This window comes from Tetrahymena thermophila (genome assembly GCF_000189635.1).
Source record: "Tetrahymena thermophila SB210 genomic scaffold scf_8254483, whole genome shotgun sequence".
Classification (NCBI taxonomy): Eukaryota; Ciliophora; class Oligohymenophorea; order Hymenostomatida; family Tetrahymenidae; genus Tetrahymena; species Tetrahymena thermophila.
Genome location: NW_002476258.1, coordinates 208,183 through 233,144, shown reverse-complemented (window position 1 = coordinate 233,144; position 24,962 = coordinate 208,183). Strand labels below are relative to the sequence as shown.

Below are 24,962 nucleotides of genomic sequence, written 5' to 3'. Positions count from 1 at the left end.
AACCCCAACCCCAACCCCAACCCCAAAAATTATATTTTTATATATGTAAAAAAAATATATTATTTTGGTAGATAGATATAAATTAAATGAATGACTAAAATTTGAGTAGTAAGGTTAATAAAAATAGAAGGATGTATGTATTTTCATAAAAATTTTGATATGAATGAAATATATAAAAAATACAAATTAATAAAAATTAAATTCATTGGAGAATCAAAAGATTTATTTTGAGATTGAATAAAAGCATTTATCTTTCTATCCCCAACCAGCACTTTTAATATGAATTTTGATGTAGCGATTATTATAGAATTGATAAGTAGTATATTAAATAGAAGAATTTTGATCATGTGACAGACAATTTTTATTAATTAAAATATAGAATAGTTTGTTTAGATATCTAAAAATATAATTCAACTAATAAAATCACATTCATTTATTTGATTAGATAAATAAAGAAGATCGTTAAATATGAACTGTAATTTAAATTATTTTATAGATTGTAGCTTAGTTCAATGCTATGATCTTAGACTAAGCGAAAAATATAAACTAAATTTCAATACAAATATATAGAATACAAGTTAATTAAGCTGAAGGGTGAAGGAACATTTTCCGAAGTCTGGATGGCTGAGTCTTTGCGAACAGGAAAGTTAGTCGCAATTAAGTGTATGAAAAATGTATTTGCAAATGAGGAATAAGTAAATAAAGACTTTGAATAGTGCTTATAAAATTAAAATTGAAGCAAATTATCAAAGCGGTTTTCTTGATACAATAATTTATAAAAAAGGTCAATAATTTAAGAGAAATCTAGGCTTTAAGAAGGTTATCACCTCATGAGCACATAATTACTTTACATGAAATCCTATAGTATGTATATTTAATATTTTAAGACTCATATTGAGAAACATAAAAGATTAAAATGCATTTATTTATATAGCTAATTAACAAATATTTTAATAAAATAAGTGATAAGCCAACTGGCAGATTAGTTTTAGTTTTCGAATTGATGGATTGCAATTTGTACGAGCATATTAAAGGTATGTTTATATATATATATATATTATTAGCTACTTGCTAACTCTTTTCTGGTAAAGTAAACTGCTTTCCAGTAAGAAAAGATATATTCATAAAATAGTATTGAATGAGGAGTAACTGCAATACTTAAACACTTTCAATTATTAAATAGGCAGAAATAAATACTTGAATCCAAATAAAGTCAAAAATTACATATTTTAGCTTTTGAAGGCTATCGAATTCATGCACCGCAACAATATCTTTCACAGGGATATCAAACCGTACATTAATATAATCTATTACTTAGAATATATTTCTACTTTTCCTACTAATTGAAATAATTACTTACCTCAAACATCCATTAAAAATTAAAAAATATTTTTAAATATCAAATAAAATTAAAAAATATTTTTTAAAATACAAATAAATTATATTTGTTATTCAAATTTGATTTTATAAAGCCATTAATTATGTATTATAGACAGGATTTTTAATTATACTTTAGATTTTGAAATTAATTATTTTTGAGAAATCGGACAGACAAATAAAAATTTGAGGGGTGTTTATTATTAATTTATTAACCATTAATTAATTTAATTATAAAATACCATATAATTAATTATATTTATTCTAGCGAAAACATTTTGTTGCTAGGCGAACACATTAAGCTAGCAGATTTTGGTAGCTGTAAGAGAATCAACTCAGAGCATCCTTACACTGAATACATCTCCACACGTTGGTACAGAGCGCCAGAGTGCTTGCTAACTGATGGTTATTATGATTATAAAGTGAAATTTATCTTTAAATTAATTCTACTTTGTTTTAATTGTTTTTTATTAAATAAAATAGATGGACTTATGGGGAGTTGGGTGTGTTATGTTTGAAATTATTGGTTTACATCCTCTGTTCCCTGGAAACAACGAATTAGATTAGGTTCATAAAATCCATAATGTATTTTGTTAGTGTTTGTTTTAAACCATTCAAAAATTTAATTAATAATTAATTAATTTTTATTTTAGATTCTGGGAACTCCTCCTAAAGAAATTTTAGATAGATTTAAAAAGCATGCAACTCATATGGAATTTGATTTCTAACCATAGCATGGTACAGGAATCGATAAACTTTTAGTAAATGCAAATGCCTCTCCAGAATGCATAGATTTAATTAAAAAACTGTTAATCTATGACCCAGATTAAAGAATAAACGCAAACTAAGTACATAGATAAATACATTTATCATGATTTAAAATATTTAATTTAAACAGGCAATAAACCATGAATACTTCAGAGATTTAGTAGAATATGAATAATATAAAGTTTTATAATCAAATTTAAAAACTGAGAGTATTCTAAAAAAAAATAGTATAAAGCCCAGTTATGATGATAAGTAATAAATAAATATAATTTATTTATTTTATATATTTTAATAACAAATTTTGATATTAGATCATCTAGAGTTGGTAATGACAGTTTGATAGAAGATGATAGAAGCTCTAAAAGGATGTACAGCTATAAATAATAGCCATCTAAAAAATCTTAAAGCATTCCTCCTCCTAATAAATAAAAAAAAGGTAATCAAATTTGTTAAAATTCAAATCCCTTTAATATAAAATTTATTGATATGACTCATTAATAGATAAGATAAATTTTATTTTTGATCAATAAAAATATAGATTTTTGTTTGTAATAATAAATAAAAGTATTCAGGCAATTTTAATTATAAAAAATTTTGAGGTGATTTATTTTTAATCAATAAGCTAAATAATACATTAATAAAATGTGAAAATATTCAGGTAGTTTTAATCACCAAATTTCATAAGGCTTTATTTATTTAATTATTAATAGATGATTTATTTAATTAATTTTATATTTTAATTATGAATTTCTACAAAATTTAAGGGAATTTAAAAATACAAGCTAAAATATTATCAAAATTTATTAATTTTATATTGATAATTCTATTAATGAAAAATATTTCTATTTTTAATTTGTTTGGAGAGTTTTGGTTTTTCATTTTAAGATGCTTTTCAAATAAAACCATTTATTTTAATTAATATCTAAATAAATAAATAATTAGTTGAGAATCCATTTAAAAGTTCTTATGCACATGATATTTCTACAGAAGAAGAAACTATTAAGGTATTTTTTATATTTACTAAACAATGTAAATATTTTTATTTTAATTATCATTACCAATAAGTTTGCACTTCCACATATAAATAAACCTATAACTTATGCATAAACATTGAAAAAGACTTATGATCCTAAAAAAATGTATATATCTGTTTAAAAAAACAATATTGCCAATCAATACTAGAGTAATTAATTATATATTTTTATTAAATTTGTTCTGAAATTATTAATAAGTAGCTTTACGAATTAAAAAAAATAACTTAAATTAAAAACAGAAAAACCTAAAAAAGGCACTTAAAGTAATTATCAGGGAGATTATATCTTATTTGGAAAAAAGGCTGGTCAAGCGAGTTAAAATTATTATAATAATAATTTAAGTATGGGAAGTAACAACAGCAGTATTAATAACGTTATAAAAATGTAAATATTAACAAATATTAATAAATTTAATGATAATTAAGTTTTATTCATTCAAATAATTTTATTTTTTATATTTTTTAAAGCTGAGATTTAAGTCTCTGTGTAAGTTTTGTACCCTTCGCTTTCAGAGAGTTAAATATTTTCACCACTATAAAATAAAAAAGAGAGAATAAATTATAAAAAAATAAATAAATGAGGAGCAAGCAATAATATTAAATTTGGTAATTTATTTAGCTGTCTCAATTCAATTAAACAACAAAGAATCTTTTAATAAAGCATAAAAAATTAATTAAACTTTCTAACAAATAAATAACTTAACTATACTTATAATTAAAAAAATCCTAAATAAATGATACATACTATGAAGATTTAATTCATCATAAAATTATCCTTAAATAAAAAAATTTTTGCTGAATTTTCTTTTTAATCAAAATTCCTCCTAGTAAATATAATTATTATTTATAAGCTTTGAATAGCAAGCTCTTTAATTGATAAATTAATAAAAACTTGTGTAAATAAATTAAAATATATTTAATTATTCGATTGTATTTAATTATATTTAATATTCACATTATTGTATAATAATCTATTTAGAGTAAATTAATTCTAATTTAAAATTCTAAAAATTTTTATCAAAAATCTGATAAATTAATTAAAAAATTATTAAAAATTAAATTTATGCTTAAAAATAATAACTAATTGAAAGTTGTATTGAATAAATTACCAAGAGGAAGATTTGGGAGTATCTCTAATTGAATTGCTTTTTTTATCATAACCTTCTTCTATTTACTCTTTGATTCCATTTAAAAAATGCATATTTTCAGACATTTTATTTATTTTATAATTGCTATGAATTTTTTAATTGTTATACTATATTAAAGACAAGCTTTTTCTATTTTGTGAATGGTGATGGCTTCCTCCTTAACTTCCAAAACAAAGTTAATTATTTTTGTTAAAAGCTGAGTTAACTTAAGGAATATTATCTGGATCGAAAGTTTTTATACTCCAACTATCATCTGCTGCATTTGAGTGATGATCATATTCGTTATACTTATCAGAATTTATTCTTGAAAATTAGCTTTGATTTTTTAGTTGCTAATTATTTTCCTATTCTTATTTCTCTTATTGTCTTTATAGCAGGTTCTAATAATGCTGTCTATGAAGTGCTTATTGATTTTGCTAGTGATTTGAGGCTATACTAGATGGAATACTCATTGAAGGATCAAAAGTTTTTATATCTGATTCAATAGTCTAATTGAGCTTAAAAGGCTATTTCTGTTAATACTAAAATGTTTAATTAACTTAATTTTATAAACCCATTTCCTGTTTCTTTTATTGTTATTGTAAAGTTTAATCATTATTTTAGCCAAATATTTAAGGAATTTAAGATTTTTACATATCTTTCGGTTTTTAAGATTATATTAACTACTGTATTTACTATATTTCTAATAGCTTTTATTATTATATTTAATTTAATTAATCTAAAATACTTTTATTATTGGAAGATTCTTAAATATTAGATTGTTATTAAAACTAAAATGTTTATTTTTGTTATTATTAGAATTAATGTTGTTAATTTTAACTCATTTCTTGTTGTGGTTATTATTTATCTAGATTGTTATTATTGTTGCTACTACTGTTGGTTATATTAATTAAAGGAGACTGCAACGATTATTATTTAGAATTAGTTGCTTAAAGTTGAAGGTGATAAGATTATTTTAATTCTTATTTTTAGTCTTATTGCATTTATTTAGATTTCTCATTCATCAAATTATTTTGAGGATTAATCATAGATAAATCATTAGCTTAATTTTTTTACAATTATTGCAAAGATGACATTGACTATTATGATGGCTATTTCTAAATATTTAAATTTTACATTTCTTATTACTTGCAATTTTAATTTTCACTATCGTTGTTAAGTTGAAAGTTGAAACTATTCATAGAATTTAAGAATTCTCTGTGGTTTTCAGAGTTTTTTTTAGATAATTAATGTTCTCCTTCTTCTCTAAATGAAATACTCTGTTGGAAGATAGCAGGGCTTAAGCTATTTCTTTTATTTTTGTTTGATTAAAGCATATCTTTTATTTAATAAAACGAGCTTTACATGAGCGGTGAGCTTGATTATGGTAATTATTAACTGTTTAAATTAGTAAAACTAACTGATAAAAGCTAAGGAGATTGGTCTACTTATTATTGATGCTAATCTTATTTTATGATTTTTTCAAGTGTTTATAAATTATTTTTATTTATTTGTTATGATAAAGATTATGAGACTTCTTCTAAAAGTGCTAAATGCTATCTTTATTATTATTCATCTTCCGTAAAGTAGCAATTGTTAGAATTATTCTAATTGTTTACTTCTTCAAGAATTGCAGATCTTTTTTTTTATGAACTTTTCATAGCAGCAGGAGAGCTAAGAGCATTGTTTTGGTTTTCATTACCACTTGAAATGCTAAAAGGGTGAGGGTTTTCAACTTGAGAAGAGTTGTTATGAGATATTTTACGGATATTATTTCCATTAAAATGTTCTTATGAACTGAATAAACTATTTTGCTATAAAGTATTCGACTTAAGTTATGCTAGCTCTTTCATTTAGCTAATATTTTCTCTAAATTCCAAAAGAGAACATTGGTCTCCTTATTATTTTTTTAATTCTTCATACTTTTCTATGATCTTATCAACATCCTAAATAAATTAATTGTTAGTTTATTTTTATATTAATTCTTATTATTATTAAAATTAAATAATTCCAATAAAATCAAGTAAATCTTTTTTATTTTATTAAACATTTTTATGTCTTGTTAAAAAAACATTCCAAATTTCTTAAAATTTTACGAATCAAATTTCATTTAAAATTGTTGAAAAAAGAATAAATTTTTTTTATTTTATTTTATTTACATTTGATCTGTAATCAGATTCTATGGATATTTCTAATATTTCTAAGAATATCTGTTCTAACTTCTGGTTAAAGATCTAACAAAATTAGTTTTCATCTTAAAGTTTAGCAACTTAATTTTTAAAATTTTCAATTTCAGACTTCATGCTGTTGTTCTATTTATGTTTTAAATTTAATGTTTTATTTATTTCTAAAGAAATACTTACTTAAATTTCCAATAAGATTTATGGCTTTTTTGAGTTTTCATCCATTGTTGAAAACAAAGTATTGTCTTAACTTTAGTTTTATTCACTTTTTCTTTTAATTGTTTTTTGCAAATTTTAGTCAGATTGGAGTAGATCGTTTTACTATTCCTCATGTGTGATGATAATATTAGGAGTTTAATTTCTATTATTCTAGCTCATTCTATTTTAAGAGCTAGAAGATTTCCTTAAAGGTGATTTACTGCTACTACCTAAAAATCTATTTCTTATTGGTAGAATTTATGATTAACTTTTGCTTTATTTTAAGTTGTGAATGCGCATGTAACCATTTCCTTGGCTTTTTAAATTAGATGAGCTATGGCTATTTTTCATCATGTTGTTTTAAAAAACTTAGTCTTATAGGTTATTGTTAGGTTCTTAGTTATCATTTTAAATAAAATACTTCATATTCTATTATTATAAGTCTTTTTGTTATTGGTGCTAATCAGAACTTTCATAATTATTTTCTTATTAAAATTGATTTTTGTTACCGTTTTAAAATTTGCCTTCCTAAGATAGATTGTTGTATTCATAACCTAGAGTAATTTGTATATATTGTTCAATAATAAATTCAGCTACTAAGCAAGCTTTTATTTTCTCCTTGGGAGTATAGACTACTTTATTTTTTTACAGGAAGTTTGTCAAATTTTAATTAACTTACTAAATAGCATCGCTTTTTTAAAACATTTTTTTGATCAAAGACAACACTTGCTCTTCAATAATAAATAAATAAAATAAATAAATTAATTTTAATTCCTAATTTAAATGCAGAATAAATAAATAAAATGATATTAATTAAGAAATATTTGAAGATGTATAAATAAACCAAGTAATTTTACCCAAATTAATCTCTATACTGTTAATAGTCGGTATCAAAACTTATTATTTATCTGTTACTAATGAATGAATTTGCTTTCTTATTTTGCAATAGAATTTTATTAGCTTACTAGGAATTAATTTGTTGAAGCAGCAAAATGCATAGAGCCTTGCATCACTTGAGGATTTGAGTATTTTCTTCCAACAGTAGTAGAACGAATAGCAAGATTTTGCTATGATTTACTTCTTGGAATATTTACTACACTAAATAATGAAAAAATCTTAGCAAAGTTCAGTATTATTTAATTATGAATAAATACATAATAGTCTATTAAATGCATGCTGAACGGTTAGTAATCCTTTAAAACATATTCTTAAGCTAGTTAATTCAATGTTATGAAAAACTTATGCTCATCTAGCTCTTGTACCTATATCAAATAAATGTGAATATATTTTTGTAATTAATGTATTAATGATTCAATTTCTGTAAATTAAAATGCCTAATTGTTAATAGAACGAATTAAAAATTACTTCATTTTGGTTAAAAAAAGGTAAATCGCATTCGTTGTAAGTGTCTACTAAATCCTATATGCAAAGATTTGCATTAAATTCTAAAATATTAGTTTAAACTGATGCCATAACGAAACAACAATTAACTAATTAGTTGGATATAAATAACTCTATTTTTTTTAATTTATAATTAATTAATCAAAGTATCTAATAATCCAACCACCATCTAAATATTAATTTATTTTTTCAATAACTAATTTACAAGATCAAACTAACAAAAAACAATTTTTGTTCATGGCAACAATTAACTTTTATCATTAAAAAATTTTTGAATAATCAAATTCTTTAAAATCTTAACAACTATATTTTTCTCTAGTCCTTAAATCATAAATAAATCCATTAATATTTTAGTAAACTAGCAATTTACCAAAATTGAATCTCTTTTTTTACTAATTTACTATTATAAAAATTCAGCCATGAAGCTGATTAGTCGTTGTTAAAAAGTTATCTTAGAAATATTTTCGTTTTTAAAATGTTTGTAAAATAAAAAAAAAAATAATTTTAATTTTCATTTAAAATATTTTTTTATTTTTAAACAAAAAAAAATTTTTTTAAATAAAAAAGAAATTCGATTTTATTATCAACTAAATGTAAATATTTTATTATTTTAATCTAAAAGCATGCAAGATACTTTATTGATATGCTGATTAATAAATAAATAAGAAAAAGCTTTGCAATCAAAATAAGAAGTAATTTAAGTCAAGAATTTAATTGATCTTTAATCTTCTTTTTTAATAAAATTTTGTATTAATTTTTAGAAATAGTTTTGCATCTAGATATGAATAATATTGTTAGACTCCCTAAAAATTTGAATATTCTAAAGGATCCTAAAGCCTTTAAAAACTACTGCTTGAATCCTTTAGGATTAACAGTAATATTATTATTGCATAATTTTGAAATATATAATAGATTATAGCTGAACCCTAACCATCTAATTGTATTTGTTATAATAATAGGCTTAAAAGACTAGCAATTTCCCTAAAGAATAAAAAGTAGAAAAGTTCTGCAATTGGGAAATGGTTGTTCACAGAGGTGAAAAACCCCTTGAAAATAATACAGTTGTCTTAAAATGCGACCCCAAGCTTGCCAAACCCGAAATTAAGCAATATCTTACAAAATGTAAACTTAATTACAAATTAAAATACCAATGAATTTGAGATATTAAAAGCATAAAATAAAAGTAGAATATTTAAAAATTAAACTATTTATTCTTTATAAATTAGTGTACGGTCTTGAACTTAATAAAGTTAATACAGTCAGATATACAGGAAAACTTAAAAACTCCATTTTAAGAAGTAAATTAGTTTTCATTTAACTTTTATTAAAAAAATATGAACTAATTTTGTGTTTATTTGTAGCTTAAAAAAGAATCGATTCAATTATTATCAATTATATTTTGTATGCATTAAATTTGATAAATAGAAAATTCTATATACAAAAATAAATGAAATTAATTAAATAACACACTAACTAATTATTAATAAATTAATAGAAACTTTCAAGACCAAGGATTTCAAGAAGGTTTATGCTGTCTTAAAAACTGAAGTAGAACCCTTCTACTAAAAGATTGAAACTATGTGATTAAAAAATTACATATATTAATTTTATTTAATTAGTTTGCCTTTTTATATACTCATTCATTTTGTTTTCCAAGATGATTATGTTGAATCTTCAACAAATTTTAATAAATTAATTGAACAAAGTTTTGTTAATCTAATTAACTATTTACTATATTTAAATATCTTTACAAAAATAAGACAGGGTTTATTAATTTTATATTTTATTTTGAATAATTAAATGAGATTGAATTTTTTAAACTTTTTAATTTTAAATTATTTATCAATTAATTTATTATTAAGAGCAAATTATTGTTAATTCTTTTAAAAATAAGTTAATTTATGCAAATATATTCATTAGAAATATGGTTTTATCTTGTAGTTATGAAAAATAATTTAATTTTAATTATTTTGCCTTTTTTGTTTACTCTTTTATTTATTTAATTTCATGAATCTGTTTCTAGCAAGCAAGCTTAGTTCAAGACTAAATTTTAAAAGTTCTAAATATTTAAATCTTTAAATTTAGTCTTTTAATTCTCTTTTTAATTTAAAATAAATATATATTAATAATAGTAAACACATTAAATTATTTTTACAAAAACTCGGTTTATTTTTTTCATTAAATATAAATTAAATTATTCAGTAAGATAAAATGGGTTTTTTTAAATTAAAAATGAATTATTTTATTAGAAAAATTTTACAAAAAACTCAAAATAAAAATAGATCTTCTCTGCAAATAATTTTTAAAAAGAAAAATTTTTACTTCAAAAATCTACTAAATCCTTAACCATAAATACAACTATTATTATGAGTTAAAAAATATTTCTTAAAATATACATAATTCTTACATTAAGCAAGTAAGTAAGTAAATACTATATGTTTTAAAATTATTTCTTAATTTCACTAATTTATTTAGATAATTTATTTTTTAAATTTTAAATAAAATTCTTTATTTATTTTATTACTTTAAAGTATTTTAAAAGATTTTTGATAAATATCTTAATTTATTTAAACATAATAAATTAAATTTTTAATATAAATATAAATTTTTAACTTGATTAAATTGGAAATTTAATAAATAAGTTTATTAGTTATTATTATAAACATTTACTTTAATATTTTTTTAAATGAAAATAATGATTATTAAATTATTTTATTAGAAATTGTTTGTTTAATTGAAAAAAATCAAGAGTTTGGTAAAATATTCTATTTCTGTGTTTCAAGTTTTGCTTTTTTACCTGCCATTTGAGGATATTTACTATAATAAAAGCTATTCTGTGTTTAATAAAATGTTTGATGAGATGGAGCTAAATTTATATTTTAGTTAATAGATTTGTTAAGAGCTCCAGACTGGTTAAAGCTTTCTTTTTTGTCGCTCATTGAATTATCTAATTAGTATTAAATATCTATATTATTTGCTTAAAATTTATAAAATTAATTTACTTTTTTATCTATTAATAGAATAAGATCTGTTTCTTTAAGCTTGCTATTGTTTGGAGTTTGAAGATGGTATGGAACTTATAGGGAATATTGGTTAATTAAAGGCTTTTAATAATGTAATCAAAATAAATGAAAATCAGTTATATAATAATTAATTTATACTTTTATCTAATTGAGGATATTTCTATAAAAACTAAATTTAATTTTTTAGCTGACTTTCAGCATTTTATTTCTTATGTTGTTTGTTATAAATATTTGCAAAGTATTCAAAAGGTGAGGTTTTTATCTAGCTGTCAATATGTTATTCTTACTTGTTGTTACTTAATTCATTGATATTTCTTTCTTTACCATTGCTTGACAAAAGATAAATATTGTTTGATTAAATATCCATTTAACTAGGTTCTGTTTATAATTTTTTGTAGAAGTAGTCAGCCCCTATTTTTTAAAATTTTAATTTTATATTTTAATTTGCAAATTATTTTTTACTTGTTTTTATTTTCTATAACCCAATTGTAGCTTGTTATGATGGAGGTGTTTTTTGTTCTTACATCACATTGAATGTGCTTGACTAATTTAATAAGGTTTCTTTGTTGCTAGAATTATTTCTAACTTTATTGAGTTCAATATTTGGAGTATAGCATCTTTTTTATTCCCTTTTAATTAGAATTAGAGTATGTTTTAAATTAATTATTTTCTTTTTTAGATTTTTTTTATTAGTGGATAATAAAAATTAAGTAAAATAATTTTAAAATTAATCAATTTTCAAAGCAGAAATAAAAAAAAGATTTTTTAAAAGTTAAAATAATTCATAAATATCCTAAGTTAGTTAGCTTTTTTCAATTTAATTTAATTATTTTTCAATTTCATAAAATGACTCTATTTAAAATAACAAATAAAAAAATAAATTACTTTTCATTTATTTATTGGTATTGTTACTTCTTTTTTGGGGCATATTTTGGAAAAAAAGGTCTTATTAACTCATTCTCAGTGTCAAATTTTTACTCTAAAAAAATAAAAAATGATAAATTAAATTGATTTTTAGTTATTAATTTACGTGAATATAGATTAAGTATTTTTAAAATTTCTTGCCAGTGCTTTTCTTCTATAGATTCTAATTGTTTTTTCAATTCTTCTTCTCTCTTTTTCCTATCAAATTAATCATTAAATAACCTTTCCCAGACACTGTTTCTCTTATGGTAATTTTTTTTTTCTTCATCTGAGGAGTCTTATTCGACTTTATCTTGGCCGTTTAATTTGTACTTATTTAAAATAAAAAGTTGTAGCTAATTTCCTTAAATTTATATATAAAGCATTTATTTATTACTCTTTATTTCATAAATTAAGGAGATTCCAACTGATTAATATTGTTTAGATTTTTATTTATATTTGTTGAGGAATTTTTTTCTATCTCATCGACATCAAATTTATCAAAAATAGATTTTTCTTTTTTCTTTGCTGCTTTTTGTGGGTTTGGACTATTATCAGCACTTCTTTTAAGCCTTTTTTTTGTTTTAAAATCAACATCTTTCATTTCTAAATCTGTTTATGTTTCTTTATCTTCCAATATTTATCCATTACTCTTAATTCTTTCTCTGGCATTTACTATTGCATTTTCTTAGTCTAGACTATCAGCTTCTAACTATATTTCAATTTCTTTTTACTATTATTCAAGATGTGACAGAGTTTCATTTATCCCTTGAATTTTAGTACTTGTTCCTTTCTCTTTATATTTTTCTCCAAGCATAATATCTGCTGCTTCATTTTTAGTTTATTAGGTTTCTAGAGCTAAAATGAAGCCATTTTATTCCTGCTTATCTTTAATATTAAAACATAAATTAAATTTTGTTTACAAATAAATAAAAGTAAACAAAATTACTTGAGTTTGAAATAGCTTTCATAAAATTCTTAGCTTTTTTACTTTATGGATCACCAATATCCTAATTAATTAAAAAGCAAAATAGTATTTTTTTATCATTTTATTTTCAAGTTATTTAAAAACGAATAAACTATTTTTCTACTTCTTAAATAAAATAATAAAATTCTAAAAATGTATTTATCAGAAAAGTATTTAAAATTCAAGAAAAAAAAAAATTATGACAAACAAATTTCTCCTTTCGTTAAATGAATATTTTTTTATTGCAAAAATAGCTCAGTTTTTTTCTCAATAAAATTTTTATTAAATACTTTAGTCATTTTATAAAATAAAAATTTAAATTATTTAAATTACTTAAATTTTTAAATCTTAAAAGCCAATTTTTTGAGCTATTTCATTAAAAGTGTCTTCATATAAAGTAATTTTAAGCTTTAGTTCCCTATTGTCATTTTTAAATTATGTATTAAAATCTCTTTGACAATGCAATTCTTGAGTGACTCTTTCAACTTGTTTGTTTAAAAAACTAATTCTTTCTTCTAGTCCACTTTTTTAATTTTACTATTCCTAAATTTGTTACTTCAATGAGTCAATTTGCATCTCCAACTCGAATATTTAATCTATATCTTCTTCTTATAGAACACCCTATTTTTCAACACCTTAATCTTCATTTAATAAATTATTTATTTCTTCTTTCACCTTTTCTTTTTCAGATATTTAATCATTTATAGTGACTTAGCTCTCTACCATCTTTTTCTCAGAATAATCAAGTTAGCTTTTTTCTTATAAAAAAGATGGCTTTCTATCAATTTTAAAATTTTCAGATGGCTTCTTCTCTAATTTTTATGTAATCTTTGATGAAAGCAAAGAGGGGTCTCTTTAACTTTAATCATTCAAATTATCAGAAAACTCATCCTGCTAATAAGATTACAATCTAGCTCTCTGTTATATGGATATTATTGAATGTCTTTAAGAAACTTTAGCCTTTAATCTTTTTGATTGAAATAAAGATCCAGGTATTTCTACTACCTTCTTACTTTATTGCTACGGTTAGGTGAGCTGCCTTAATATATATTTTTTCAAAAAATCTTATTTTTTTTCCATTGATTCTTCCTCTTATTGATCTAAAGACTGCTTTACTTTCATCAATTTAGCAGCAAACATCCATTTCTAAAAGAATAGCTTAAGTTATGATTCTTCAATAATTCTTTCAAAATTTCTATTGCCTAATTACTCATAAATATCTTTCCTTCTTTCCTCAAACTCCTAATACACTTTAAAATATTTTTTTTTTTTTTTCAATACAAATATTAGAATAAATTACAATTTTCTTCTCTAACTTTAAATTATTCTTCCATCTACTTAATAGTTTCTTATCTGACATTTTCTAGATCTTGGCTAAAACCCTTTCTAATTTATTCTATTTCTTTTTCTTTTTCAGCTACTTCCTTTCTAATGCTTTCTATCTCTTGCTAAGACCTTTCAACCATTTTCTCCATTTAGTGTTTAATTTACCTTTTGAATTCTTCATATTCTCTTGAACTCGCCTTACTCTGAGAGATTAATTCATCGATTTCTTTATATCTTTTTATTAAATTTTACAATTTATTAATTTATTTTGAGAATAATTATTTACCTAATTCCATAGCCAGCCTTCTATTATTCAAATATCCTGAAAAAATATGTATTTCCCATTTAATCTTAAAGAATTCTCCATATTTTATGAGGGTTTTATTCCATGGCAAACAGAGTTTTAGCAACAGAAATAGGATCATTTTAGCTCATAAATGCAAAAAGAGTTTCTTAGAGCTACATTTAAAAAAAAAGAATAAACTAAAGAAAATTCATATCTTAAAAAGTCTGTAAAAATATTTATTAAAGATTGATAGAAAAATGTCTATTTTTGTATGATAATTTGAATGAAATTCAAAAGCGAATTTTTATACATATACATCACCAATTTAAAAAATCTACAGTGTAAAATATATTTTTGTATTACTTTCTCAAATTCCTCTTGGTGTCTTTTGAACTTCTTTTACATTTGATACATCTTGTTTTCACATTAAAGTTTTAAGTCTTACAATCTACTGTTTAATACTTCCCTAATTTTATCATCATAAATTATTGAAGGCTCGAAGTAACTAACTTCAAAACAATTCTAAAAATCTCTATCTTTTCTATTAAAAATTTCTTTCCAATGGGATACATCCTTCATATAGCCATAAGTTATTTCACTCAGGATACATTCTCTATTAACTACCTTTTCTTTTAGTTCTAAAACTTATTTCTCTAAATTTTTTATGATTTATTTGAGCTTAAAAGGAGACTCTTAATCATCTTCGCTCATTTTTTGCTAGTCTTCTACCATTTTTACCTCTTCCAAATGATCGTTATCTATTCTTTTTCTTAAATTTTTTCCCTATTACTCAGATTAATCTGTATCACTATTTTCACTTTCGCTAGAGATAAAACCTTCTTCTTTATAGTTCTTCTTTTTCTTTTTCTAAGAGCCCTGCTGTTAGTTATTATCACTCTTTTTAACTTCATCATAATACTGAATAGAGTTATCCACTGACTACACTTTCATCAAATCGGAAACGACTTAAGCTTTTAACTTGGTAACAAAAGTCTTATTTTAGGGCTTTTTTACAAACGATTTAATGCTAATTAAAACATTTTTGAGCTAAACTTCTAATAGCGAAATATTAGTTGAATTGATTTAAAAGATGTAATCAATAACTTGCTTTGCGTATGTTTAACATTATTCGTCTACTTTACTTACCAAATGCTAGAATAATTTTTTATAAATTAATGAAAATTTTTGTCATTAAATTTTAAAATAATGAGCTTATTATTACTTCAATTTTCTGTTACAATTTAGATTGATTTTCTTACTCTTGTTGTTCGATATCAACTTTATTTTGAGAATTATAAAGTTATTCTGTTTCTAATTAAATTAGATCTATTAAGTCTTCAATGATTAAGGATATGTCACTGTGGTATCTATTCCTTATCAAATCTAATTGTTAAAGAGTCTCAAAACTCTTGTTTTTATTCATAATAAAGAAGGCTAAACGCTCTCTTTTAGTTTTTCAAAAAAAGGATTTTTAAGTAATATTTATCTCGCTTTTTATACTTATAATTGGTATTTTCTATATATTTATTTGATGGATAATTCTATCTATAAAAGGTAACAAAAAATGAAAAAACAAACAGAATTTTACATAAAACAATAATTAAATTGAGTTAGAATTAACATCCAAATATTCAAAACAAAAGACATTACCATCAAACAAAATATCATTTTCATTATATAATTAGTCTGTTATAATCAGATTATTTTTTTAACAAACACATTAACTATTGCTAATAATTTTTAACCAGTCATTTATTTTAATATAATGGGATATAGATGATAATTCTGTGGGCTTATATTAATCGATATATTACTTTTGAATTTTTATAAATTCATTACTTTCGAGTTAATCATTTGTTCTAGAAGACTAGTATCATAATTTAATATAAAAGTCACTTAAAAAATCTAAATTAGTAAATAAATATCATTCATACCTTCATTTTAAATTAAATTTTTATTAATTAATATTTTTATTTAAAAAAAATAAATGAAGATTATAATTTATTTATTTATTAATTTATTTAAAAATAAATAAATTAAAACTTATTTTCTCTTAAAGCAAATTAAAAATGTTGCTATTTCATTTTCTTTTTACTCGATAAAAATATATTTATATTTTTAAATTAAAAAAATGATAAATAAAATTATTACGCTATAAAATTTTTAATTATTATAACAATCAAAAAAGTGTTTTTCATAAAACTAAATTAATGAGTATATATTGTAAATAATTTTTTATTTTTATAATTATAAACATCAAAAAATATAAAAATTACTAAATTAAATTATTTAATTAATACAAAACCCGTCTAGCTCAGTCGGTAGAGCGCCAGCCTTTTAAGCTGGTGGTCGAGGGTTCGAGCCCCTCGGTGGGTGAATTTTTTAGTTATTTGATTGTAAAACAAATAAAAACTAAAATGTTTAGATGTCAAATTTTTTTTAATTAAATTATTTTTTATGAATGCTATTTGATATTTTAGAAAAATTTTATTTTTAAATATATTATAAGTATCAAACCCGTCTAGCTCAGTCGGTAGAGCGCCAGCCTTTTAAGCTGGTGGTCGAGGGTTCGAGCCCCTCGGTGGGTGAATTTTTTTTAATTGATAATTGCAAATATAATAGCTTTATAGCCTTTATTGATTAATTTTTATAGTTTTTAAATATTGTACTAAATTATTAATTAGTTAATCTTATTTGGAGTAAATCTATTGTGAAAAGTGTGATTTCATATTTTGGAATATCAATAACTAGAGGTATCCTAATTATAAAATTATGGATTCATGTAGCTTATGGTTTATATTACTAAACATATTAAAATCATCAAAATATTGAAAAATAAGGAGAATGAGTTTTATTAGAGCTTTATATTTTGATTATTAATTAAATGATAAGACTAAAACTTAGGCTACATAAAAGCAAAAAAGTAATTATTGAATTATCTGTCTTTATAAATGATTAAAAGCTTTTATTATAGACTGATTTTAATACTTTAAAAAAATAAAAATTTTTATTAATTTATAAAATTTAATTCTCCCAACTTAGAAAAAATATAAAAGTGATAAAATTAAATTATTCATATCTTGGTAAATACAATTGTTGTATAAGAAAATAAAATTGGATTTTCTTTTTTTTTATATTTACTAACTAATTTTCTTTTCATACAATTTATTTACTAATATCTAACAAACTTATGATAATTGCAAATCTATATTTTATTTAGGATATCAGCAAGCTAAATATCTTACTTGCAAAACACATTGAGTACATAATTTTATCAATGGGTTATAACTTTAGAAATGAAATCTCAAAACATTAAATAATTTGGATAAAAATATATAACCAAAGTTTAATACTCTGATGGTTAGTATTATATAAATGGTGTCTATTTAAATAACGCACAATAAAAATAACAATTACAATTATAAAAGCTAAATAAAAAAATGAATGAAATGGAATTAGATCTTTTTGAAAAATGTGTAAAATAAGTATATATCATTATTTTTATTAATGTTTAAAAGATTTGATTTACTATTTACCGAAATCAATTATCACAACAAGAAGTAGATTTAAAACCAAGCATGTTTAGGAATTAAAATTAAAAATAAAAAGTAAATAATCAACTTTTTAAAACACTAACTTCAGATGAAAAATTATAGAAAATAATATAAAAGCAAAATAATAATTTGTATAAAATTAAGAAAGGTTAGGGCTATTAGAAACTTAAAAAAGATAAACTGTTAATAGAGCAACCTTTAATTACTTCAATATAAAAAGGATCAATATTAATTTTAGCTTTTAATTACATTATAAATTATAGATACAAAAAGTTAAATAGTTAAAGAGTGAACAATTATAAAATTAAATAATACTTTGTAAACTACAAAATTGACATACTAAAACAGTAGTTCATTATGTAATTTATTTTTCTTAGTTTTGTAAAAAAAAGAATTCTGTTAAATACTATTTATATTTTGTATCTATGATAATAGATTTTTAATCTGTTTATTTTAAAATAGAAATTATAATAAGAGCACAATAAGAAAATTAATATTCTAATAAGCGATTGATTACTAAATAAATCTTTCTTATTAATAAATACTTTTAAAAAATATGTATAAAATGTTTGAATTGCATGCTAATTTCAAATAGAAAAGTTGTAAAATTAATTAATTTATTAAAAATATCTAAAAAAGTTCTTAGCAAATTTTCTCTAAACTCATTTAACTTTTAATATCTGCTTTATATTTTTAGAAATTATTATAATATTTATATTATAAAATTCATGATGATATCACTCAACAATAAAATAAAAAAAATTCATATTTCAGAATATAAATTAATAAAATAATTATTTAAATTAAAATAACTTTTTTAATTACTTTAAAAAATATTTACTTAAAAATATATTATTTATGTAAAATAATAATAATTTATCAATATCTAATTAAAAACATATCAAATTCTTATTTTTATTTTGTTTAACATCATAGAGCCATTTTGAAATTATTTACTAATATAATCAATCATTATGATGATGCCCACCTCCATAATCATTACCACCACCATAATCATTACCGCCTCCATAATCATTACCACCTCCATAATCATTACCACCACCATAATTATTGCCACCACCTCCATGATCATGATGACCTCCATAATCATTTCCTCCTGCTTAATAATTATCATTACCATGGTGATGGTGATGATGATCATTAGCATAATTATTGTTATTATTATCGTGGTGATGGTGATGGTGATGATGCTTGTTTGAGTTATTATCATAATTATTGCCTTAGTCATTTTAAAAATTATTATTACCAAGTTCAATGTTATTATTATTATTATAATTATTATCATTGTTATAATTATCATTATTCATATTTTTTTACCTATTATCAGATTTTACTTAATAATTATTTGAGTATTAACCATTAGTATTCTTCTGACTAGCTGATTAACCTTTTGGTTTTTCCATACAACAACAACCCATTTACTTTTTGTGATATTAGCTTTATTTTGATTTTATATCTACTTAATTTTTTGTTGAATAAACTAATTAATAGAATATATTTATTATTTATTAATTTCGAAATAGTTACTAATTAGTGGATACCTTATATAGAAGGATATAAGAAGAAGCAATGCTTGAATGAAGAGAATTATAATTTTTTGTCACAAAAAGATTTTTTTAAAATAGATTGACATCTTTTATTTTTTATTAAAATTAGTAATAAGGTTTTTTTTGTTAAAATTAATCTACTCAGTTCCTAATTTTTAAATAAAATAATTTATTAGAAAAAAAAATTCTACATTCAAGTTTAAAAATCTCAATAAAATAATCTTTAATATGAAAAACATATAAAATAAATTTTATTTTTTTAAATTGTTATAGAAACTTTGATTGTTTGAATGGTGGGTTTCTAATTGATATAGACAATCAGATAATCAGACAGATAAAAATATTAAAGGTGGCTAGATATGGATTTTTCTATATACTTCAAAATTTAAAAATAAGCTATTTTAAGATAATTGAGAAATAGTTTAATTTACTGAAAATAAAATTATTTAATTATTATTAGTAGAATAATTAATATCTCTAATAAGGTATTTTAAAATTTTTTATTTTAATTCAGAACATAAAAAAATAATTGTTATTTTATTATGATGTTGTCTATCTACAAAAGCTAAGTTAAATTAATAAAAGTCAAAAATTATAATTTAAAAGCATAAAATTATGTTATCAAAATAACAATTAAAAAACATTGTTATAAAATTATTTTTTCAAATTTTTCTTTCAAAAAATAATTTAATAAATTAATATTAAAAATGAAAATTATACTCTTTTTATTAATAAATCTACATATCAAATTATTTTTAAAAAGCATCATCAATTATTAACGCTTTATTTCAGATAATTATTATTAAATTTTAAAAATGAAAAATAATTTTAATTATTTTTGTGTTTTTGAAGAGTGTCTACTTACATATTAATTTATTTATCTTATTAGAAATACTTTTATTTTTTCAATTTTAATTTAAAATAAAACACTTTTATTTTATATTCAAATACTTAGAATCAGCAGCAAGAAAAATTATAATTTAATTAAACACAAAAATTTCTAAAACATTAAAATTTTCAGAAAAAAATAAACACCCATAAACATTATAAAAATGGTAATATATTATCATAATTTTGTTTATAAATTATGATTATAATATCAGTATATAAATGGATTTACTTATTGTTTTTATATTTTCTAACTAATTTTATTTTCATAGAATTACTTAATAAACGCTCAAAAAACCTGCGATAAGTGCCAATCTATTTTCTGGAATATCAACAAGTACGGAAATCACACTTGCAAAAGTTGTGGGTACATATAATCTATGGGTTATATCACCTACGAAAATGAAGTCTATCAAGATATTGAAGAGTAAGGGTAAAAGGGTTTAAGCAGAGTTTTATACTCTGATGGTTAATTATATATTAAGGGTGTCTACTTAGACAACATACAATAATAATCAAAAATTCAAAAAAAAGAAATCAAGCAACTTACTTTAAATTTCTTTGATAAATGTGTGAGTGTTGTACAACCCTTATTTTAATTGGACCAAAAAGAAATATTCATTCAAAAATAAGAATTTACATAAAATCTGGATTAATAGATGTTCAGAATTGAAAATAATCCAGATGCAAAAGATTTTGCATATAACTACTTCTTCAATAGTTTCAAAGATTTCATTGACTTATCTCAACAATAATAACTATAGGAATAGTTAAAAATTGCATTAGGAATTAAAGATGAAAAGAAATAAAAAACTTTTAATCTTTCTAATTCACTGACTTAAGATGAAAAATTTTAAAAAATCATGATAAATCTGAAGTCAGATATAACAGAATAATAATTAGTGTATTGTGAAGAAAGATTAGAATAAATTAGAAACTTAAAGGAAATAAACTGTAAATAGAATAGTCTTTTATGCTTAGCAGCATATGATTTACTCAGCAATTATTTGCAAGTTAAAAAGATAGATATCAAATAAATCGCCTAAATTACAAAATAAGTTTTAGACTAATAAATTCCAGTTTTGAAAGAGTCTACAATTAAAAAATTATATAAAACCTTATAAAATACAAAAATATCATACACAAAAAGTGATAAATTTGTTATTTGATTTATTTATATATTTATATGAGTATCTAGTTTATTAAAAACTTTTATACAAATAAAATTATCAAAAATTTTCAAAAGAAATTTTAAGCATGGATAAAGCTTCGTTTGAATTTTATGTTAAATATAGTTAGTACACATTGATTAATTTATTTTAATTTATTTTTATATAATATTTTTATTTTACACAAAAAATAAATAAAAGACTTTTATTACTTTTGTATTTATTATAAAGTGTCTACTAAAGTATCTACTTACCTACTAATTAATTTTCTTTATAATTTAATAAAAAATACTTTTATGAGACACTTATTTTACTATAAATACTCCAATACAAATCAAAAAAAATAATAATTTAATTAATACAAAAAATCTAAATACCAAAAACTTTAGAAAAAAATCAACTCTCATAAACATTACAAAAATGGTAATATATTATCATAATTTTGTTTATAAATTATGATTATAATATCAGTATATAAATGGATTTACTTATTGTTTTTATATTTTCTAACTAATTTTATTTTCATAGAATTACTTAATAAACGCTCAAAAAACCTGCGATAAGTGCCAATCTATTTTCTGGAATATCAACAAGTACGGAAATCACACTTGCAAAAGTTGTGGGTACATATAATCTATGGGTTATATCACCTACGAAAATGAAGTCTATCAAGATATTGAAGAGTAAGGGTAAAAGGGTTTAAGCAGAGTTTTATACTCTGATGGTTAATTATATATTAAGGGTGTCTACTTAAACAACATTCAATAATAATCACAAAATCAAAAAAAAGAAATCAAGCAACTTACTTTAAATCTCTTTGATAAATGTGTGAGTGTTGTACAACCCTTATTCTAATTGAACCAAAAAGAAATATTCATTCAAAAATAAGAATTTACCTAAAATCTGGATTAATAGATATACAGAATTGAAAATAATCCAGATGCAAAAGATTTTGCATATAACTACTTCTTCAATAGTTTCAAAGATTTCATTGACTTATCTCAGCAATAATAACTATAGGAATAGTTAAAAATTGCATTAGGAATTAAAGATGAAAAGAAATAAAAAACTTTTAATCTTTCTAATTCACTGACTTAAGATGAAAAATTTTTAAAAATCATGATAAATCTGAAGTCAGATATAACAGAATAATAATTAGTGTATTGTGAAGAAAGATTAGAATAAATTAGAAACTTAAAGGAAATAAACTGTAAATAGAGTAGTCTTTTATGCTTAGCAGCATATGATTTACTCAGCAATTATTTCCAAGTTAAAAAGATAGATATCAAATAAATCGCCTAAATTACAAAATAAGTTTTAGACTAATAAATTCCAGTTTTGAAAGAGTCTACAATTAAAAAATTATATAAAACCTTATAAAATACAAAAATATCATACACAAAAAGTGATAAGTTTGTTATTTGATTTATTTATTTATATGTATGTCTAGTTTACTAAAATTGTTGTTTCTAACATTAAAAAGATTTTATTCTTTGATTATATATTTACTTTCTTTTATTTTAATTTAAGAAATTTATAAATCTAAAAATTGATCACAAAAATGATTTTTATTGAAATTTAAAGAAAGTATTTATTAAAATTTATATTTTTGGAAAAAAATACATTTCAAGAGTTATATCATATAAATGATATTTATTTACAGAAATAAAAATTATAAATTTATTATCATTTTTATAGATTTTAATACATTTGTCAATAAAATTATATAAATTACAATACTAATAATGAATACATAAAAAATTTTTATTTTTCACTATAAAATATAAAAAAAATAATCCCTATGTAGCTAAAAATATTAAAAAATGTTTAATTTAGAGGTTTTTCATTTTCTATGTTACCATAAATTAAGAATTTAAAATAATTTCAAACAATTATGCATATTTTCACAAAATAAAAATTACTTTTAATTACTTACAACAGTTTAAAATACTTCATATTAATTAATTAACTCAATTTTTTACTATAATTCATAATTAAAGAAAAAAATTTCTTTGATAAAAAATTTAAATTTTGTATGATTGACTGATTTAATTAAATATTTAGCAAAAAGCTATTCATTATTTAATTTAAAAGGCATTAATATCTTGATGTATATGATTTAGTATTAAATTTAATATTTTTTCTTTAATTAAATTTTAAAAGTTCTCAAAAAATTTTTACTTTAAATGAATTTTAATTTTACATTTTTTTTTTGAATAAACATTTTTTTTGTTAAAATGTTCAATAAAAGAATATAGAATAGTGATAAAAACCTAAAATTAAAGTATTATTTAAAAATTTTTGACATAAATTTATAAATTTGTCTAGTGGATATTAAAATGAATATAGACAGTTTGAAATATAGTATAATAAAATTTCTCTGAATTTTTCTTATACTTCAAACTTTCAATAATTTCTAAATGAATAATAAATACATAAGAAAAAAATTTACATAATTATTAATTTTATTTTTTGATTATGATTAAAAATGTTATTTTTAATTGATTAAATAATCTATAATTAGATTTATATTTCTAATAATTTACATCAATAAAATGTAGATATTAAAATTCATCCTTTTATCTTGATATTATATTTTTTACATTTATTAAATATTAATCAATCATGATGGTGATGGTGATGTCCGCCAAAATCATTATTACTATAATCATTACCTCCACCATTATTTCCATAATCATTATTATCATGATGATGATGGTGGTGGTGGTGGTCATTATCATTATGGTGATGGTGATGATTATGATGATCATTATTGTGATGGTGATGATTATGATGATCATTATTGTGATGGTGATGATTATGATGATGGTGGTTATCGTAGCCATTATTATCAGAGTTAAAATAAGCAGCGTTTTAATTTGTATCATAGTGTCCATAATTCATATTACTGCTTCCATTTTTATAATGTCCTTACTACTTTTCTAAGCAGCAGCTATTTCCCATTTGAATTATTTGGTATGATTTATTTTTTTTATTATTCACTGAAATTTTTACTTTTTAGATTTTTATTTTTTGTCTAATTTTTATCTTTAATTAATTATTGTTATCATTCTCATAAATTTATTGAATAAATACTTACATGAATTTTATCTCCTGATCATCTAAAAGGATAGATGATTAGGTAGTTACTAAGGTAAATTTAAGCGTGTGTGGTAAATTATATAACTAGT

General features: G+C 21.2%; 8 protein-coding genes across 8 annotated transcripts; 4 read left to right on the top strand and 4 right to left on the bottom strand. All coding sequences in view use genetic code 6, as the record gives it.

The window, feature by feature from the left end:
• Positions 1 to 468: 468 nt before the first annotated feature.
• TTHERM_00822360 (cyclin-dependent kinase-like Serine/Threonine kinase family protein) lies at positions 469 to 3,272 on the top strand (the record flags this gene model as incomplete). Its single annotated transcript, XM_001031559.3, has 11 exons — positions 469 to 475; positions 571 to 695; positions 785 to 864; positions 964 to 1,034; positions 1,184 to 1,292; positions 1,646 to 1,799; positions 1,861 to 1,962; positions 2,031 to 2,225; positions 2,276 to 2,397; positions 2,457 to 2,581; positions 3,088 to 3,272. The coding sequence occupies 11 exons, from the start codon at positions 469 to 471 to the stop codon at positions 3,270 to 3,272; spliced, it is 1,275 nt and encodes a 424-aa protein (XP_001031559.4).
• Positions 3,273 to 3,614: 342 nt separating this feature from the next.
• Positions 3,615 to 8,159, bottom strand: TTHERM_00822350 (hypothetical protein; the record flags this gene model as incomplete). Its single annotated transcript, XM_001031558.2, has 7 exons — positions 3,615 to 3,711; positions 4,288 to 6,251; positions 6,465 to 6,617; positions 6,669 to 7,417; positions 7,544 to 7,784; positions 7,841 to 7,948; positions 8,052 to 8,159. 7 exons carry the CDS (start codon positions 8,157 to 8,159, stop codon positions 3,615 to 3,617), a joined length of 3,420 nt encoding a protein of 1,139 aa, XP_001031558.2.
• A 709-nt stretch (positions 8,160 to 8,868) lies between these two features.
• On the top strand, positions 8,869 to 9,671 carry TTHERM_00822340 (ribosomal protein L23, putative; the record flags this gene model as incomplete). Its single annotated transcript, XM_001031557.3, has 4 exons — positions 8,869 to 8,961; positions 9,047 to 9,209; positions 9,314 to 9,385; positions 9,583 to 9,671. The coding sequence occupies 4 exons, from the start codon at positions 8,869 to 8,871 to the stop codon at positions 9,669 to 9,671; spliced, it is 417 nt and encodes a 138-aa protein (XP_001031557.1).
• Positions 9,672 to 10,831: 1,160 nt separating this feature from the next.
• TTHERM_00822330 (hypothetical protein) lies at positions 10,832 to 16,015 on the bottom strand (the record flags this gene model as incomplete). Its single annotated transcript, XM_001031556.2, has 13 exons — positions 10,832 to 11,034; positions 11,090 to 11,191; positions 11,249 to 11,521; positions 11,573 to 11,739; positions 11,996 to 12,089; positions 12,141 to 12,345; positions 12,411 to 12,901; positions 12,963 to 13,023; positions 13,314 to 14,230; positions 14,281 to 14,540; positions 14,593 to 14,765; positions 14,956 to 15,744; positions 15,815 to 16,015. 13 exons carry the CDS (start codon positions 16,013 to 16,015, stop codon positions 10,832 to 10,834), a joined length of 3,936 nt encoding a protein of 1,311 aa, XP_001031556.2.
• A 3,096-nt stretch (positions 16,016 to 19,111) lies between these two features.
• TTHERM_00822300 (hypothetical protein) lies at positions 19,112 to 19,666 on the bottom strand (the record flags this gene model as incomplete). The annotated part of the gene is made up of 1 exon (XM_001031555.2): positions 19,112 to 19,666. Exon 1 carries the CDS (start codon positions 19,583 to 19,585, stop codon positions 19,112 to 19,114), a length of 474 nt encoding a protein of 157 aa, XP_001031555.1. The 5' UTR covers positions 19,586 to 19,666.
• Positions 19,667 to 20,982: 1,316 nt separating this feature from the next.
• Positions 20,983 to 21,771, top strand: TTHERM_00822290 (hypothetical protein; the record flags this gene model as incomplete). Its single annotated transcript, XM_001031554.2, has 1 exon — positions 20,983 to 21,771. One exon carries the CDS (start codon positions 20,983 to 20,985, stop codon positions 21,769 to 21,771), a length of 789 nt encoding a protein of 262 aa, XP_001031554.2.
• Positions 21,772 to 22,407: 636 nt separating this feature from the next.
• Positions 22,408 to 23,196, top strand: TTHERM_00822280 (hypothetical protein; the record flags this gene model as incomplete). The annotated part of the gene is made up of 1 exon (XM_001031553.2): positions 22,408 to 23,196. One exon carries the CDS (start codon positions 22,408 to 22,410, stop codon positions 23,194 to 23,196), a length of 789 nt encoding a protein of 262 aa, XP_001031553.2.
• Positions 23,197 to 24,390: 1,194 nt separating this feature from the next.
• On the bottom strand, positions 24,391 to 24,834 carry TTHERM_00822270 (hypothetical protein; the record flags this gene model as incomplete). Its single annotated transcript, XM_001031552.2, has 1 exon — positions 24,391 to 24,834. Exon 1 carries the CDS (start codon positions 24,733 to 24,735, stop codon positions 24,391 to 24,393), a length of 345 nt encoding a protein of 114 aa, XP_001031552.1. The 5' UTR covers positions 24,736 to 24,834.
• Between the last annotated feature and the right edge of the window lie 128 nt (positions 24,835 to 24,962).